This window comes from Brassica oleracea, chromosome C1, assembly GCF_000695525.1.
Source record: "Brassica oleracea var. oleracea cultivar TO1000 chromosome C1, BOL, whole genome shotgun sequence".
In the NCBI taxonomy this organism is placed as follows: Eukaryota; Viridiplantae; Streptophyta; class Magnoliopsida; order Brassicales; family Brassicaceae; genus Brassica; species Brassica oleracea.
Genome location: NC_027748.1, coordinates 475,656 through 493,816, shown reverse-complemented (window position 1 = coordinate 493,816; position 18,161 = coordinate 475,656). Strand labels below are relative to the sequence as shown.

Here is an 18,161-nt window from a genome sequence, read left to right as displayed (position 1 = left end):
TTGTCTCCCTTGTAGCTAGGCAGCTTCACACCATCCTTCTCCTCGAAAGGGTCAGATCTAGGCTTCGCAAACTGACCTGCCATTCTCCCAACCTAAAACCAAACGAATAAAAATCTCACCTTTACGAATAAAAATCTCACCTTTACTATTAGAAACAGAGAGAAAGATCTAACCTTTACGATAGGGACTTGACCTCCGAAGGTAAGAACAATGCTCATCTGAAGGAGAACTCTGAAGGTGTCTCTGATGTTGGTCGCATTGAACTCCTTGAAGCTCTCTGCACAATCTCCTCCCTGGAGGAGGAAAGCTTTGCCGACGGCGGCATCCGCCAATCTCTCTTCCAAGTTTCTGGCTTCTCCGGCGAAAACGATCGGAGGGAAAGCCTCGATGGTCTTGAGGACAGAGTCGAGCTCGGCGGCGTCGGGGTAATCGGGAAGCTGCAGAGCCTTCTTCAGCTTCCAGCTCTCCGGCGTCCATTCCAATGCAGCAGAAACGGATTCCTTGACTGAAACGGCGGCGTTTCGGGACGGATCCGCCGCGTGGAGGGCCGTGACGAGGTTGACGGAGCGGTGGAAAGGGAGGGAGGATTGACGGTTACTGTGACGGTGAGAGAGACCCGTGTAGAGGGATCTGGTGGAGAGAGAGGAGGAGGAGGCGGCGTTGGAAAGAGCCATTTGGTTTCTTTCTCTCTGTTTCTAGAGAGAGATTGACAATGGAGGCTGTTGATGAGAGGAGAGAGAAGAAATGTGGAAGGAGAGAGGTATTTATAGTGAGATGGGTACGGAAAGGGGTTGGTTTGAAGACTTTTCAGAGTTTTGCAGACAGATCTGTAATAAATCTAAAAATATAAAATGCGAGATGCGAAGCCGTCGAGGGGTATTTACGTAACTATTAGTGCAGCTGAAATATTTTTCCATCTTTACGGACATAACATAAATACACGTTTTACATGTAAATTTTAAATTTGTACCTAATTTTTTTGTTGAAGAATGTGAGTTTTGGAACCAAAATGGAGTATATACTTTTATACTTTACGAATGAAAATATATTTCAATATATTCGCTAATTATTTAATGTAGACATTTATGATATCTCCTTTGTTAGGTAGCTCATTAAGAATTCACAAACTAAGCAAAACATTGGGATAATGACAAAAAAAAAAAACACGACACAAAATAAAGATGAGAAGAATGTGGTTAATGACATGAATAGCCCTTCACCAACCAAATCCACCACCACTCAGCAACTTGCATATGATATCTGTAAAAGAGTATATGTTGTAGTCATCACCTAACACCGCCGAATCCTTTACAAGATATGGATCCATACACTCTTTTTGAAAATTTGGCACATCTTGCAACACCAACATTTTTTATTCAAACCAAAGTGTATAGTCATATAAATGTCGACGGCTTAATATTTAATATTTTATTTTATTTAAGATTTATTTTAATTACTATTTTTGTAGAGTTTTCTTTTTCAATTGGATTAAAATGGAAATTTAATATTTCTTTTAAAAAATTACTTCAAATAGATTATTTCAAAAAAAATTCGGTCAGAATTTTAGAAAAGAAAAATTACTATTACATAATATATAGAATTATTATCTTTGTTTAGGATTAAAAAAACAGAAAACAAAATTACTATCAATTAATTATTTCTAGTTATCATTAAATAATTATTTCCAGTTACTATTTAATAATGTTTTTATCTTAAACTTTTAGATAGAGAAAAAAAACTGAAAAGAGAGAGAAATATTTAGTATTAGTAGATCAATTAGAAAACTAAGTGAAAAGATGTATGAAAACAAAACAAACATTGTATTTATACCTCTAATGATCAATAAAAATTGACAGGTTAAGATACTCGATGTGTCACATTATACAACTACACTTTAGCTTTCATAATCAAATCACATAAAACAAAATTTCTCTTAATTTTTTTTTTTTTAAATATGTACTAGTAAATCAATTAGAATGAGATAAATGTGAAAATAAAGCAAACATATTATCTCTAATGAACAGTGAAAATTGACAAGATGCTATGTTTGATGAATTTTTACCTAATACAACTACACTTAAGTTTCCATAATCAGTAATATAATACAAAACTTCGTCGAGAAAAGTTAGAAGAAAACAAAGAGAAATTATATACTAATAGATCCATTATAAAACTAGGTGACGATAAATGTAAAAACAAAAAAATATATAGTAACTCTAACGATCAATAAAAATTGACAGGAAACCTTTTTTGATGAGTTTTCACATTACACAACTACCCTTTAATTTCCATAATCAGTTATATAATACAAATGTTTCTCAAAAAAAGTGAAAAAATAAAGAGAATTATGTAGTAAAGATTAATAAGAAACTAAGCGAAGATAAATGCGAAAAAAGAAAAGAAATATAGTATCTCTAACGATAAGTAAAAATTAACAAGACATCTAAACTTATATTTGATGACTTTTCACATCATCTTTATTTTATCTAACGGCAGTTTTATAAATCATTAGGCTATATAGCTGGAAAAATTGTTTACATCGAGCAATAACAAAGCTAAACCGGCTAAAAATCAGCTACTACCATAACAAAGTAGAACATTGAGAATTAGTGAACACAACAAGTACTGATCTACAAGTACTGATCTAACGTCCGGAATTGAAACCACAACAGAAGCAGATTTAACAATTAAAAGTTTGGCATCACAAATAGAGGTGACAAAGCACCAAATGGATGAACCTTTTACCAGAACAAACATGGAAAGCATACATAATCTTGGGGCACACAACCACTCAAACATAATGGAAATGGAACATATGGGAGGTAATCATATTTCACAAAGGATAAACAATCGAGAAACATTGAAAATATATATACAACAAATCTCTCTCTCTCGCCCTCCGGTGTGCTCTCTTCCACACGCAGCTTTCCTGCGCACTCGTTCTCTCCCACCCGCTCTCTCTCTTTCCTGTCCTCTCCTATCTCCTCTTCCCGCTCTCTCCCCCGCGCGGGCGCCCTCTCTCCTCCGCGCCCTCTCTCTTCCGCGCGCGAGCGCCCTCTCCCCGCGTGCGAGCGCCCTCTCCCCTCTCCCTCCGCGCTCCCTCTCCCCTCTCCCCGGCGCCCTCTCCCGCGCGGGGAGAAGCTTATCCCAACTCTTCATCGTTTCTAGTCGCCATTAAAAAGTGATGCCTGGAAATGATAGTCGACTTTTTGCTTTTTTTTGGCAGCAAGCTCTAACACCTGAATCACAAATTTTAAAAAACCAGACAATGATTTTCGCTATAGCTCTAAAACAAAATCAGATCTGGATCGAGAGAGAGAGACTTACTTCCGCAGCAGTGAGGTACTGGAGGAGGACGGCGGCGGCCATGTAAACTGGAGCTCCACCACCACCGAGTCAACGAGTGATTCTCCGGACGGGGAATTGGAGACAGTCTTTGATCGATTTTTCGAAACCGGTTTGGTCTTTGGGCTTTGCACAGAAACGGGATACAGAGAGAGTTTTAGTGGAGGAGGTTGGAGATTTGTGAGGCGTTGGTCGGACACATGGATAATGGTTGGGTTTGTTTGTCTGATTATAGTTGTGTTTCGAATTTGGTTGTGTTGTGTGTGTGTATATTTATAGAGCAGCACGTAACGGCTATATTATTATTTTTTGTGCAACCCGTAACGGCTATATTTTTATATCTCAAAAAGTTGGGAGTCGTAGCCAAAACGCGTTCTTTTTAAATCCAACTGTTAAATTTTGTTAATACAGCTTGCTTTGTCCCCTAAAGGAGTTTAGGGTGTTTGTTTTTGTCTTTGTTCGTTAGACTGAACGATGTGGAAACCCTCTGCTTCAAACCATTGTCAATGCAGCTTCAATAATACTACAGACCATTCATCTCCTTTTCATTTTTTTTCTTTGTATGATCTTTGGTACATTTGTTTGTGTTTGATATAAATTACTCATCAATCAAAAAAAGAAGAAGATTAAAATATATGAATAGCAGTACAAATACAAACAAGACCTATTCTGAGCCCTGATCAATCCCACCATGAAAGCCTGTTTTTAAAAAGTATAAGCAAGACAAAAAAACAAAAATTATAGAGGAAAAAACCAAAGAAAGTCTTCTTCAATTTTCCTCTCACCTAGTAAGTCTTTTCTTCTTCATCACTAGAAGAACCAATAGAAAGATGACAAAGCAGAGGATGATGATGATGATGATGATGAATCTTTTTATCTCCTGCTATTAGCTACCTTGTTCTTGCTCATATCAGCAAGCTCCTCAACAAGTTTCTTCTCCTCCTTACTCAACCTCTTCGGTATCTCAACCTGCACTCTCACCAACTGATCCCCTCTCATCTTACTCTTGTTCAACACCGGAACTCCCTTCTTTGCCATCACCAGCGTCGTGCTCGGCTGCGTCCCCGCGGGTACTTTCAAATCCACCGTCCCATCAACCGTCGGAACCTTCAGAGTCGTCCCCAAGATCGCATCCACATACGATATCTTACACGTGTACAATATATTCGTATCGTCCCTCTTCAAGATCGGATCAGGAATCACTTCAATAACAGCAAACAGATCTCCAGACGATCCTCCTCTCTTCCCTGCGTTCCCTTCTCCTCTCACTCTCAACCTGCTCCCTGAATCAACACCAGCTGGAACCTTGAGACTGATCCTTTTAGTCCTCCTCACGCGTCCGTCTCCCGAGCAAGCACCGCAGGGTTTTGAAACCTCTCCTGTGCCGTTGCAGGGAGAGCAAGTCATGACTTGCTGGAAGACGCCGAGGGGTGTTCTTGTTGAAGCTACGACTTGGCCTTGGCCGCCGCATGTTTTGCATTTGGTCGGTTTGGTTCCTGCTTTGGCTCCTGAGCCGTTGCAGGTCCCGCAGCTCTCTAGCCGGGAGATCTCTATCTCTTTCTCGATGCCGAAGACGGCTTCTTTGAAGTCCAGGATTAGGGAGTAGTACTCGTCTTCGCCGTCGATGGCTCTGCTTCTTGAGCCGCCTCTGCTGCCCATTCCACCTCCCATGCCACCCATTCCTTCGAATAGTGACTCGAATAGATCAAAGGGGTTGCTGTAATCCTACAAAAGTTAAACAAAAGCAGCTTCTTTAGATCATGTTGATTGAGATGTCTTAAAAGAGGAAATGTATATGTATGTGTATGTACCCCCATGCCTCCCATTCCTGCGCCTTTAACTCCTGCCTCGCCGTACCTGTCGTATAGAGATCTTTTCTCATCATCTGATAAGATCTGCAACCAAAACCAAACAGGTTTTAGGCGCTAGTAATAAAAGAGCTAAAGGCATTAAAAGAAGAAGATGGAACTCACCTCATATGCATTGCTTATTTCTTTGAATTTCTCTTCTGCCCCAGCATCCCTGTAGTCATAAGTAGAAACAAAACAGTGAACACTAATACTTTTTAAAAATGTTTTAGCTTCTTAGACCATGTTGTCATATTTTTAAAGGCTGGTGGTTATATGTTCAGATCATGTAGGGAAAACTAAACCAAAGAGTTGCAAATATTGTAATAAAGAAACACACCAAACTCATATAGACACTTTATCATAGATGCTAAAGCTTCAACTTACTTGTTCACGTCTGGATGGTAACTCCTAGCGAGCTTCCGATAAGCTGAAAAAAATAGGTGGAGAGGAGAAAACAATTATCCTTTGCTTAAATTTTGAAAAAGCGCAACTCAAAAGCAGAACAAATGGAATCATTGATGAGAGCTACACATGGTTAGTGAAAAAGGAATTGACATACCGCTTTTAATCTCAGCTTTGGTTGCAGTTTTGGAGACTCCAAGGACAGAATAGAAATCCTGTAAATTGAAAAACAATCAAATGCTTTAGCCAAAAACAACAAAATGACTTCATTCAGCAAATTATAGAGAGAACCATCATCACAATTCAATATCAAAAGAAAGAGAATGTGAACATACAGTATCGGCTCTAACTGTGAAGCGAGCACCTCTACGAGAATGTGTATTACGGGACTGCCCCGTTACAAGTGACAAGAAGGGCAAGGAGCCATGTGAGAACATACTCGACTGTGAAGCTCCCAAACAATTTATTTGGCTGATACAACAACTGCTAAAGGTTATCAACATAAAGACAACTCCATTAGACTCCAAGATACATAAAACTCTGCAAAGCAGTAAGATTAAGAGCTATGTTTAAGTTAAAAGACTCTTACTTGTCTTGGTGAGATTCTAATCTGGTTGGATAAAAAGAAGCCTTGACAGCAACCTGAGGACGACGAATCCCCCACTGAGCAACACATGATGAGCTTCCAAATTGTATAAGAGCCATACTACACTCCCCTGCAAACACAACAAACAAGTCTTTTTTAAATAACACCTAGCAACAATCCCAGTTTCTTCAACAAACAAACACATAAAAGATTCAAGCTTTTCCGAACACCTATTAAGATTTATGCAATTTCATTTCATGAGAGTTTTGACTTCAGAAAAAAAAAACTAAAAGAACTTCACTTTCACCATATTAACCATACAAAGGACAAAGCTTTATGAAGAAACACGATGGTAATAATCTCTACAGAGGCATTAAAAAAATCAACCAAACAACATTTTCTGGACGATTCCAAGCGATGAAGAGAGGAACAAACAGCGAAGAGGAATACAGAGGAAGGAGAAAGAAGATGAATCTTACCGTTATCGAATGGGTGACGACGGGAGAAGAGCAGAAGCGAGAGCGAGAGCGAGAGCGAGAGAGAGAGAGAGTTGTGCGGTAGATAAGAAAAGCTCTCTCTACAAATGAAAGCCTCCTCACACTCCAACCCCTTTTTCTTATTTCTTTTAATTCAAAATTATTTTTATTAAAAATTAAACCCAACCGGAGAGGTATGTCACCGGTTTGATTACATAACTCTATCAACTAAAATCGGTTTAATCAAATTAAAGAAAAAATAATGTTTCACAACCCGACTGAAAATGGTACTAGAAACCAAGCCCCGATCTTAACCCGAACCGAAAAACCCGAAACCGCATCCAAACCGTTATACAAAAATATATGACATGACTTAAGATTTGTTACTTTCGGGTTCAGATAGAATCTGAACCGAACCAAAATCCGAACATATTCGAAATTAGTTAAATATGTTAATGCTTTTATATATATTAAGTTAATTTAGATATTTTACAGTATTATAATTTGTTTTATTTGTTATTTTGAATACTTTTTAGTTAGTTTAGGTAGTTTAACTAGTTTTTAGTTCGGTTTTTGAGTAATTTATATATTTTGAATATGTTTTTGTTCAAAAAAAAATTGGACGATTTCAGACGTTGGTTATAATCCGATCCGAACTGAATCCGGAAAGAATCGAACAAAGTTCGACCTGGAAATTAGTAAAATTTTAATGGGACTTATGAGCATAATACCGGAAATCCGAATCAACCGAACCGAATCAGAGTGGCTCCGAACACTCATGCCTAATTGGTACAGTAAATGTGAAAGATCCGGCAATTACAGGATGATAATTCGCATTTTGTTTTAAAAGATTACTAATAGACTACACTATGGCCAGCTTTCTTCCCAACTCCACTTTCCTTCATCATCTCTCTTGCCCTCTCCGCTTCTTCCCAATTACCTGCAGCGCTGTACATGTTCGCAAGCATTATATAATACCCATCGTTCCCCGGATCACTACCAACCGCAAGCCCTGCCATTCTTATCCCCATCTCATATTCCTCTTGACTCATGCATGAGCTCAACATAGTTCCCCATATAGCCCCATCTGGTGAGAACGGCATTGACATGACTGTGGCTTCAGCTTCCTCCAGATTACCAGACCGGGAAAGAAGATCCACTAGACACGAGTAATGCTTCAAGCTTGGTTTCACGTTGTACTCTTGCATCTTCAGGAACAGGCTTTTGCCTTGTTCGACTAAACCTGCGTGCGTGCAAGCTGATAGAAGTGCGAGAAACGTAGGCCCGGTTGGTTCAACATCATCAGACTCTTCCATCTGCTCAAAAAGCTCTATAGCCGATTCTACGTCTCCATGCATTCCATAGCCTGAGATCATTACATTCCAACAAACAGTATCCTTTTGATCTGCATTGTTAAACAGCTGTCGTGACTTCTCAAGCTGTCCGGACTTAGCGTACATGTCGATCAGAGCAGTTGTGAGAGAAAGATTCATGTCGTGCTCTGTTTCAGTGATGTACCGATGAATCTTTTGCCCTCTCTCCAGAGATCCAGTATTGGCACAAGCCATTAGCACAGTCACCAAAGTTATTGAGCTCGGTTTGAAATTCTCAGAGATCATTCTATCGAACAACGCAATGGCCTTGTCGGATCGCTCACAGTGAACATAAGACGCAATCATTGCGTTCCAAGTTACAACGCTGCTCTTATCCGCTTCACTAAACATCCTCCAAGCGACAGTCAAATCTCCCATCTTTCCATACAAATCAATGAGGGAGTTCACCACTGAAGTGGCGAGATCAAAGCTAGTCTTGACAGCATAGCAATGCAACGACTTCCCTAGTAACACGGCTCCTATGTGTGAACACGAAGATATGACAGAGACCAAGCTACCAGAGTCAATCTCAACGCCGAGATTCAGAATCTTTCTAAACGACTCGATGCACTTTACTTCACATTTCATTTTACCGTAGCCTTTAACCATCGTATTCCAAGCTTCTTTGTCTCCTACGTCACGTATCCTAAAGAAAAGCTTCTCAGCCACAGAGAGAAGCTCAAATTTGCAGTACATGGACAGCAACGAATTGCAAACTGTACCGTCTAAAGAAAAACAACGCCTTATGACAAACCCGTGAAAGGCTTTACCTTGAGCGACAAGCATCATCTTACCTAACTCATTAATCAAACAACTAACGACAACACCATCCGCCTGTATTCCCTTTCTCTGCATCTCCCAAAACATACCGAAACTTCCCTCCACGTTCCCTGATCTCGCCAGCGAAGCTATAATCGAGGTCCATGAAAACACATCTTCTTGATCATCACCAAGCTCACGGAAAGCAAGATACGCCTCACCTGGACTCCCGCATTTTGTATAAAACGAAAAAGTCGAAGAAGCTAAACCGGTTTTAACCGCAAACCCATGAAGACACCTTCCTTCTCTCAAAGCTCCCAAATTCACACAAGCTTGGAACCCACATTCCAACGTTCTCGCATTCAGCTTCTCATCATCAGATTCAGAACAAGCACTATGCATCTTGCGAAGATACTCAAGACCTCTCTCGCTCTCTTCATTCTGAACATGCCCGTTTATAACCGCGGTCCAAGCGAACACATCTCTCTCAGGCATTTCGTCGAACACATGACGCGCATCTTCTAAAAACCCACACTTTGAGTAAAAATACACAAAGGAAGCTCCCACCGCGCAGTTCCGTTCGAAGCCTCCGTGTTTCGAAACCAACCCGTGAACGAAACACCCAATCTCGTGCCACGTAAGCTCTGCGCAAGCGGAGACAACCATCGGAGCGGTGAAATGATCAAGCGATTGGGAAGACAAGAGCATCGAGAAGAAGAAAGACAGCGCCTTTGGGTAATCTCCGTTGGAGAAATGCGCTTTGATGATGGAGTTCCATAGAAACACATCTCTTTGAGTGACCAAGTCGAAGACTTTGGAAGATAGATTAGGTTTCTTGAAAGAGGCGTAGGATTGAATCAGCTTCGAAGCGACGAAGATGTTGTCTGAGTTTCCTCCTGTGATGATGAGAGCGTTGTGTTTGCGGAGAGATTCTAGAGTCGAGATTTGATCACTGAGAATCGCACTGATATGGCGATCGATGTAGCTTGAGGAGGAAGAAGAAGAGAGTGTTCGGACAGTAATATGTCTGGGTTTGAAGAGGAGACAGGCTCGTTTCAACATTAGCATCGCATGGGGCCTTCTCGATTTGAATCTATGGTGAATTTAATTTATACTACCTCCGTTTTTTTTTTCAAATTATTATGTTTCGGGGATTTCACACCTGTTCAAAACAAATTGATTATTAAATATATTATTTTATGTTTCACTATTTTCATGAATTTTAACCAATAAAAATTAAATAAATATAATTATTTTTTGAAGTTATAATTTATCATTATTACTTAATATAAAAGCTCTTAAAAGTAAAAAAAAAAAATTGAAATATATTTTAAAAAAACATATATTATTGTGAAATGGATGGAGTACATCTCTCTAAATTTCAAAATAAAATAAAATAGTAATATTTTCAATTTTTATGTGATACTATATGTTATATTTTTTAATACTCCCTCCGTTTCAATATAGATGATGTTTTAGAAGGTTTGTTTTGTTTCAATTTACATGAAGTTTTGAAATTTTAAGAAAGTTTTGAGATTTTAAAGTTAACTTTAACTTTATTGGAAACTGTTCAACCAATTAGATTTTATAATCTTTTTTATAATTGGTTAACTGATTTTAAAATTATATCTTTAAAATATTTTTCTAGGAAAATGTAATTTTTTTAATCTTTGTGTACTATTACAAAACATCAAGTATTATGAAACGGATGGAGTATATAAATAATTTAGTGGATGGAAAAGCAATTTATAACACACGTAATTTGTTGCTAAAGGAAAAGAGATTGTTCTCTCTCCTCTCCTAGAGAGAGTTCTCTCGAACTTTCTTCCTTTTTTATCTCTAAAAAATCTTTCAGAGAGGGTAGGGATCGTTTTGAGAGTGAGAAAGATCATCGTTTTTGTTCTCTGAAACCGACCGACTCCGGCGTTTTCGCCTCTCTTTAGACGATGGACAGCTGGCTCTTGACTCTGGGTTGCAGTGGCTTCCTCAGCTCCATTTTGTCGGCTTTTGACTCAGTGTCACGCCTCTTCAGGGCCGGGCCTGAATATAAGCCCATCAAGCATGTGTTTGGGGCCCGAAAAAAACATATATCTTTTAAGGGCCAATAATAAACAAAGAGATCATGTAGCTCTACTGGTAACTTTACTCTAAGTAGGGAAATGGACCTGGGATCAAATCTCCAAACCGTTTTTTCAATATTTTCACTGTTTTTATGAAATCAAAGGGCCAAAAATAATTTTTTGTTTGTGGGCCAATATTTTTCAGGCCCGGCCCTGCGCCTCTTTGATGTCGACGGCCGTTGTTCACCGGGGTTATCCTGGTTTGTTTGAGTTTTCTTCACCAGCTTCGGCTCCGCTGACGGCGGAGATCTGTCACCTCTCTTCTATAGCGCCGGTGGAAGATGGTTGACTCTCATCTTGTCACGTGTTTCAGAATGCAGGACATTCGTATACGTGGTGGGAAACTATCAGTTTTTTCTTTGACGGTACATAAGCCTAAAATGGTTTTGTATTATTGCCCATTTTGTTGGGCCTTTTGTTTTTACGTAGGACAGGGTCTAGTTAGGCCTTGATCTATTTAACAAATCATCGGATAAAAAAAATTTGTTGCTAAAGAAATTGGTTCTTATTATAAAAAGAAACAAGAAATAGAAAAGAACAAAAATTTATTGAAATTAAAAGATAAGAAAAGGGACACACAATTCAAGTGTACCCAACCGAAAAGAACCAAAACCAAGCACAAGTTTGTTCACATACTAACCGATTATCTTCTGGTAACCGGAGAAACCGACCAAACTCTCTGGTTAATTACATAAGTAGGTAGAAGTTATTTAATAAAATATATACGCCGTCGTCTTACTCTTACTTCACCGTCGGGTAAAGATGCTCTGGGAGTCTCAACTCACCGACCATAACCAATGGTTTAGCCAAAAACATATCATGACTGGACTCCATCAGCTCAACACGTGTCTCATTCTCAGGCAACTTCCAAGTGAAACCTTGAAGAAGTCTCGCGAGCATCATCGTGGTCAACGCCGTACCTAAAGCCGGAGCAGCACAACCTCTTTTACCCGTACTAAACGAGATAAACCGGAGATCATTCTCCGTCAAAGTAACTTCAGAGCATTCGTTGAGATGCCTCTCCGGTTTAAAGCTCAGTGGGTCGGCCCAAACTTTCGGGTTACGACCCAGCCCATATCGGCTGAGAAGGACTTGGCTCCCTTTAGGGATGTGATATCCGGCGACGGTTGCGTCGGAAAGTGCCACGTGTGGGAGGTTAAAGGCAGCGACGGGATGGAGACGGAAGGCTTCACGGAGAATAGCTTTGACGTAGTTGAGTTTTGGGATGTCGGATTCTTGGACAAGTCTTTCTTTTCCGACAACTCTGTCGATTTCTTCCATTGCTTTGCGGAGAATCTCCGGTTTGTTCACCATCTCCGCCATGGCCCATTCTACGGCGTTTGATGGATTGTCTGGCGCCGCCATTACAAGCTCCTATTGTTCATAAATACATTTAGACTCTTTTAGTATATTTTCTTAATCATGTAACACATGAATAGTAATAGCTAGTGTTAGCTAGCATATAATCTTTGTTTTAATTTTTCTTAACATTTTCAAATTATTTGTCCAAAGAAAAAAACATTTTCAAATCAAAAAAAAAATATTGTGTTATATTTATATTTTTATAAATAAATGTAACGTGATTATTACCTTAATGGTGGGTTTAATTTCATCGGCGGTAAGCAATGGGTTTCCTTGTTCATCCTTGATAGAAATAAAAATGTCTAGAAAATCCTCGATTTGAGTTCTCTTGCCTTCTCTCCACATCTTGATCCGTGCATCGACGATAGGATCGTGATACTTGTCCATAATAGCACTCGAATCTCTCATGATCTTCTCGTGGCCGTTAAGATCAAGTCCCGTGAGCATAGGTAGATAATCAGAGATACAAAAGGAGAAAGTAAACCCTAATGCTTCGAACATAGCTTCCATATGCTCGATATCCTCAGCGGTCGGTCCACCGTCCGGTGCAGTGTTTTCAGAGAACGTTCTTGTCCCGAACATAAGCTTCTTGATAGCATTTCCACAGTAATGCCTCGTGACGAACCGAAAATCGACCGAGCCCGAGTTCTTGACCAGGTTGTATACCCAAGCGGTTAAATGATCGTTCTCTTCTGCTCTCTTCTGGTGAAGCCACCTGTGCCTCGCGGGACAAACGAGTTCAGTCATCACGACTTTCCTCATTTTCTTGAATTGTTCACCGAAGGGAGTGATCACGCATGTTTTGTATCCGTTAGAGAGGACATTCTGTGCGTAAGTCATGGGTCTCGAGGCGAAGAGAGCGTCTTGTTGCTTGAGTATCTCACGTGCTATCTTCGGGCATGTGACGGTGATCACGTGAGTGTTTCCTAGCCTCACGCATGCTATCTCGGTGTTTAGCTGCTTCATGATGCTGTGGAGCCACCGGAAAACGGGACGGCTCTTTAGCATCGTTGGGACCATTCCGATGATCGGCCATCCGGTGGGACCCGGCGGGAGAGACAATTTCTTTTTATCCGTGGTGAAGACTTTCTTGAGAAGCATCACCAAGGTTATAGCCACAAAGGCCTGGAGCGTTGTGAGGAGATACATGTTGCTGAACGGAGACGTTTGCGTTGTAGTGGAAGTGAGATCCGAAGAGTTTGAGGTAAATGTGTTCATGTTTTCGAGTAGAGAGGAGACAGAGAGAGAGAGCAAAGAAGAAGAATCAAAGTATGTTGTGTGTTATTGTTTTCTCTGCATGGATTAGAGCCTCACCTTCCAATTTATATGGTTTTACTGGTCGCTGTGTTAGGTGGAATGACTTTAATACCCTCATGTGTTGGAAAGAAAAAGGAAGGAGTGAGGAAAATGTTGGTAGCCGATGTGTGCGTAGCCAGCGTGGGTCGGGTCCATCTTGATTACTACCACCATTGTTGAAAACTTAGACGATTCCAACGTTTCAAAATATTTATATTTTAATAGAATGTTTGGTAATAATTTTTTGGATGGGATTTTTAAATATTCTAACTGTTTTTATTGGTGACCTGCCAAAATTCCTCGTGTTATATATGCACTTAAAAATCAGCCGAACAACCAATACAGTTTTAGACAAATATTATTCTTCTATGATACTTATGATATATTTGAGGAATTCAGGATATATATATAAACTTACTTATAAATGATGTTATAAAGAAAAATATATGAATGAAAACATTTATACCTTGGCTGAAAAAAATCGAACATAAAAAATCAGAGAACTATCCAAAACAGTGTAGAAATTTCATCTGTGCATCCTTTATTTTACTTTAATTAAGTATTTATATATATATATATATAACATTTTGATTATGCTATGATAAGAGTTTTTATATCTAAGAGAATCAACCACTTTGACACTATATGTCTAATATATCATAGTGTTAGAATCATTTGAGATATATAATGTCTTCCATATAATAATGCATTATAATTTTTAACCTCGAGTAATTTTTTGGACCAAAACCTATATATAAAACATAAGAATGCAGTCAATGCACAATATTATATGTTGATTACATGCACATAAACAGAATTTAACTGTGACTACAAATTCTGAGTTTGTAGTTAATTAGTATATCCTAGAAGCAGATGGTGCATTCATTTATCAATGCCTTTTGTATCTTTTTGGTTCTACCAAACATGTGTCATTTTTTTCTGTTCATGTAGGCAACGACAAAAAGGGGCTTGATAATGTATATTTGAAATAGTGTAAATTTGATTTGTTTCCCCTTCTATAGATTGTGAATGAATAGTTATTTGCCAAGTATAATAAAAAGCCATTATCTGTGGAGTTGTTTTAGGTAGAGTTCACCTGCCAAAAACCCTCGTGAAAATTGGAGTCAATAAATATGCGAAGATCCAAAGTTGCTTACTAACTTAGTCAATACTCATTTCGTAATTTGTATGGTCAACTCGTGTACTCAATATTTGATGAATAGAGAGCTTACAACAGGTAACAAGTAAGAGCATCTTTATCCCTAAATTTCATTAAAGATTTTTTAATTTTTTTTCTTCGGATTAAAAATAAATAAATTAAAAAGCGCACTAATCGCGGACCGCTACATATCAGTGGGGTCCACAAACAGTGCAAAAACCACACAACACATCTTTTTTATTCTGCCACATTAACACACCGTTTTTTCAAATTCGTGGACCTTTCTTTAAAGACTCTCGGAGTGATAAAGATGCTCTAACTGACGCCACTTATTTTACACTTGAAATATCAGATAAGAGTTTTTAGTCCATACCTAATTAAAACGAGCGACTCTTGTGTGGGATCCGTTGTAAAATTATAAAATGTCATCCAAAGCTCAATCACTGATTTCTACTAACAAAATTATTACTAGAAATTAATGTGGTTGAATTTGAAATGTTAATAGTATTTAAAAATGGTATAATTTATATATATATATATATAATCTTCCATTTAAATATTTTCTTGTCTTTGATGATGACGTATAAATCGCATAATCGAAGTCGTTCAAAACTAACCGTCACTCTTTAGTCTTTTTTTTTCTTTTTATCTTATGATAGATTGACCGCAACTTTTTGTCTTTCTCGTTACTTTAACAAATGAAATCATTTTGGCTATCCACGATATGTTATTGCGTGCATGAATCCAAGTGTATATTTGTAGAGAGATCGGACTCTCAAATAGACTTTAAAATCACAAGGTGGTATTGTGGTAATAAGATCGATCAGTTAACATAAGAGTTAGAGAATACTATTTTACTCATGACTATAGTCAGTGCATGCATGAGTCACTCCAGGTAACCATGATTTAATGCGTGACCTAAATACTGACATGCATGTGTAGAGTGATAGATATCCAAATAATTAAAATAAATCGTAAGTTCTTCTAATAAAATGTTCACTTCTTAGTTCTTACATATATACGCACATGTCGAATCTGAATGACTGGCCCTACTGTGTTTCATAACCATGTATGAAATATTTCCTTAAATTTATGGTAATTTTGGAAAGTAGAATGTTTTTTTTTTCTGTTACCTAGAGTTATTCTTCTCAGTTAATTAAAGTACACTATTAATATTCTTACAATAATTTTTCAGAAATTGTCGAAAAATAGTAAGAGCACCTCCAACCATAGTATTAGGAGAAATTCTAAACATTTCAAGAAAAAAACAAATTAGAAGAGAGAATGGAAAAAAATTCTTAAAATAGAGGTTTTAAAAAACTATTTAGCATACTCAAAGAACACATATCATTCTATTAAAGAGAGTAAGCTGCTTTAACTAGTTTTAAGAAAATAAAACATAAATGAATAATTATAATATTAATTATTTTTTTGAGAAACTTCCATGATCTCTTAGAGAATCATAATGGGTGGTTCTTAGCGGAAAGATATTTAAGATCTGGTTCTTAACTTTTTTAATTAAAAGTTAAGAGACAGTTTCTTATATTCTTTTAAGAATTCCACCTTAAAAATGCCTATTAATCATGCTCTTACTATTGGAAGTGCTCTGAGAACACCACTGTTGATGCGAAGATTTTTTCGGCGGAAAAGGGTAACTAGAGTTTAAACTCTAAACGACATAAAAGAGATTGGTTTACTAGCAATTTAATAGTACAAATGCAATAACAATTTAAAGTTTGTAGCTCTTAACAAAAAAAAAAAACTTTGTCAGTAACTTTACACCCCCACCCCCAAAAAAATAACCTTTGTTAGAGCATCATTATCCTTAAAACCCCAAATAGGATTTCTTAATTTTTTTTTTTTTTACTTTTTCAAATTAAAAAAAAAAAAACGAATCAATCGTGAGCCGTCACGTGTTAGTGGAGCCCGCGAACAGTGTAAAAAACCCTTAAGAACCGATTACTATTTAGTAGTTTTTGTAACCGGTTTCTTTAAAAAAAGTGGGTCCTACGCGGGACCCACACGCTAAAAAACCATCTAGTAACCCCGGATAAAGATGATCTTAGGAACGTACCTTAGTTTTCTAGTGTTAAACACGTGGTCTATGATACTAATACGTACCCAGCTGATTTTTTTTTTTTACGAAACCTGATTCTTTCATAGCCAGAAAATTTGCATTATCAATTGCATTATCAACAACAAAATCCAAAACTTCTTTTAAGAATCTATTTTTTAGGCATCACACCTTTCAATAACAATATTTTTCCTTTTGTAAATCAAGTATCAAAATTATGCAAAGATGCTTTCAAGCATTTCTTCACATCATTAATTGAATGAAATCAATATATTTTGAGTAAGACCAGTTCAATATTGTTGAAGGTCGTGTCACTATATTGAATCAACAAACATAATGTAGACTCTTTAAAAAAACATAATGTAGACTCTAGAAAACATTTTTTATATATTTCTAACAGGTCTGAGTTGTAGTCAATTTTGGCACATATATATATATATATATATATATCAAAATCTGGAAAAGATTCTACTGTATTTTATTATTCTCGAGCATGAACGCTTGTCGAAATGTTTTATTGTTTTCCAAGATTTTGGTGTATAATTGTAAATAGGACCCGAGCCAGAATTTCTTAGGGTTTGCTGAATTATTTCCATAAATAAGTTAGAGCGCAAAGAGTTTTAGTAGAATTTCTACAGATTATTTTAAAAAATAGAAAAAAGAAACTGAAAAAAGTTCTCAACAGATAATTTTTGAAAGATCCACATGATTCGCAAATGCCACATATTTTTTTTTATTGTTTTGTTTTTAAGTAAAATATAATTTAATTATTTATAAAACATTAAAATATTGGTTTAATAAAAACTCAAGTGGGGTTCTGAGTGTTAAAATTTATAAGAACACCCGCAGCAAAGGTCTCTCTTGAAAGTCTCTAGCAATTTATACATTAAAATAAATAGTAAACTAGGAGAAAGAATCAAAAAGGTGGAGAGTTAAGATAGAAACGATTCTTTAGGACGAATCGATTCTCTCAAATGTAAGGGCCTTTTCTGCATGTGTCACATTACTATTAGTTTGGGTTTTTTTGTTCTATTTAAATAACAATTAGTTAATTTAGTCTATTATTATTATTTTTATGAGTTACTTTTCTAACCACTAATGAAGCTCTAAGATTCAATCCAATATTCAGATAATATTTTTTTTCGGGAGAGCACCACTATATCCAATTGGATGAATATAACTAATTGAATTATCAGTTTGTATGATTAATATATAAATATATATGTTTAATCATATTGATGGGCAAAACGCTCCATCTTCTCTCTTCTCCAAAAACTTTCAGGCTTTCAGATTTGCAGCTCCGGCGGCTTCCGTAGCGTCGGAGCTGTGCTTTTATGTTTGTAAATCTTCTCAGTGTGG

At 37.4% G+C, this 18,161-nt stretch overlaps 4 protein-coding genes across 5 annotated transcripts in view; all 4 read right to left on the bottom strand.

Moving 5' to 3' along the window:
• LOC106328518 (phospho-2-dehydro-3-deoxyheptonate aldolase 1, chloroplastic) overlaps positions 1-756 on the bottom strand; it is a 2,249-nt gene extending 1,493 nt beyond the window's left edge. Inside the window, exons 1-2 of the mRNA XM_013766975.1 lie at positions 174-756; positions 3-92 (exon numbers count right to left, since the gene is read on the bottom strand). Of these exons, the coding sequence (XP_013622429.1) occupies positions 3-92; positions 174-674 (591 nt within the window). The 5' untranslated portion in view covers positions 675-756. The remainder of the gene's footprint in view (positions 1-2; positions 93-173) is intronic.
• A 3,196-nt stretch (positions 757-3,952) lies between these two features.
• Positions 3,953-6,774, bottom strand: LOC106302787 (chaperone protein DnaJ). 2 transcript variants are annotated; one of them, XM_013739225.1, is made up of 8 exons: positions 6,663-6,774; positions 6,187-6,313; positions 5,933-6,080; positions 5,755-5,812; positions 5,580-5,622; positions 5,319-5,367; positions 5,157-5,240; positions 3,953-5,070 (listed from the first exon to the last, which is right to left on the bottom strand). In XM_013739225.1, exons 2-8 carry the CDS (start codon positions 6,300-6,302, stop codon positions 4,219-4,221), a joined length of 1,350 nt encoding a protein of 449 aa, XP_013594679.1. In that variant the 5' UTR covers positions 6,303-6,313; positions 6,663-6,774; the 3' UTR covers positions 3,953-4,218. The 2 variants fall into 2 exon arrangements, with proteins under 2 accessions (XP_013594679.1, XP_013594675.1); XM_013739221.1 differs by having other exon boundaries at positions 5,933-6,083; positions 6,663-6,772.
• A 580-nt stretch (positions 6,775-7,354) lies between these two features.
• On the bottom strand, positions 7,355-9,860 carry LOC106302771 (pentatricopeptide repeat-containing protein At4g39952, mitochondrial). The gene has a single exon (XM_013739211.1). The coding sequence runs from the start codon at positions 9,857-9,859 to the stop codon at positions 7,514-7,516; it is 2,346 nt and encodes a 781-aa protein (XP_013594665.1). The 5' UTR covers position 9,860; the 3' UTR covers positions 7,355-7,513.
• Positions 9,861-11,397: 1,537 nt separating this feature from the next.
• On the bottom strand, positions 11,398-13,728 carry LOC106302779 (cytochrome P450 79B1). Its single transcript, XM_013739216.1, has 2 exons — positions 12,502-13,728; positions 11,398-12,285 (listed from the first exon to the last, which is right to left on the bottom strand). Exons 1-2 carry the CDS (start codon positions 13,489-13,491, stop codon positions 11,653-11,655), a joined length of 1,623 nt encoding a protein of 540 aa, XP_013594670.1. The 5' UTR covers positions 13,492-13,728; the 3' UTR covers positions 11,398-11,652.
• Between the last annotated feature and the right edge of the window lie 4,433 nt (positions 13,729-18,161).

What these genes read in the sequence shown, in the direction of transcription:
- LOC106302787 (XM_013739221.1), bottom strand. Translation starts at nt 6,302, where the DNA reads ATGGCTCTTATACAATTTGGAAGCTCATCATGTGTTGCTCAGTGGGGG. An exon ending in CAAAGCTGAGATTAAAAGCG is followed by an intron (nt 5,623 to 5,754) that starts GTATGTCAATTC and finishes TATTTTTTTCAG; the next exon opens with CTTATCGGAAGCTCGCTAGG. An exon ending in CAGGAATGGGAGGCATGGGG is followed by an intron (nt 5,071 to 5,156) that starts GTACATACACAT and finishes TAACTTTTGTAG; the next exon opens with GATTACAGCAACCCCTTTGA.
- LOC106302771 (XM_013739211.1), bottom strand. Translation starts at nt 9,859, where the DNA reads ATGCTAATGTTGAAACGAGCCTGTCTCCTCTTCAAACCCAGACATATT.
- LOC106302779 (XM_013739216.1), bottom strand. Translation starts at nt 13,491, where the DNA reads ATGAACACATTTACCTCAAACTCTTCGGATCTCACTTCCACTACAACG. An exon ending in AAATTAAACCCACCATTAAG is followed by an intron (nt 12,286 to 12,501) that starts GTAATAATCACG and finishes TATGAACAATAG; the next exon opens with GAGCTTGTAATGGCGGCGCC.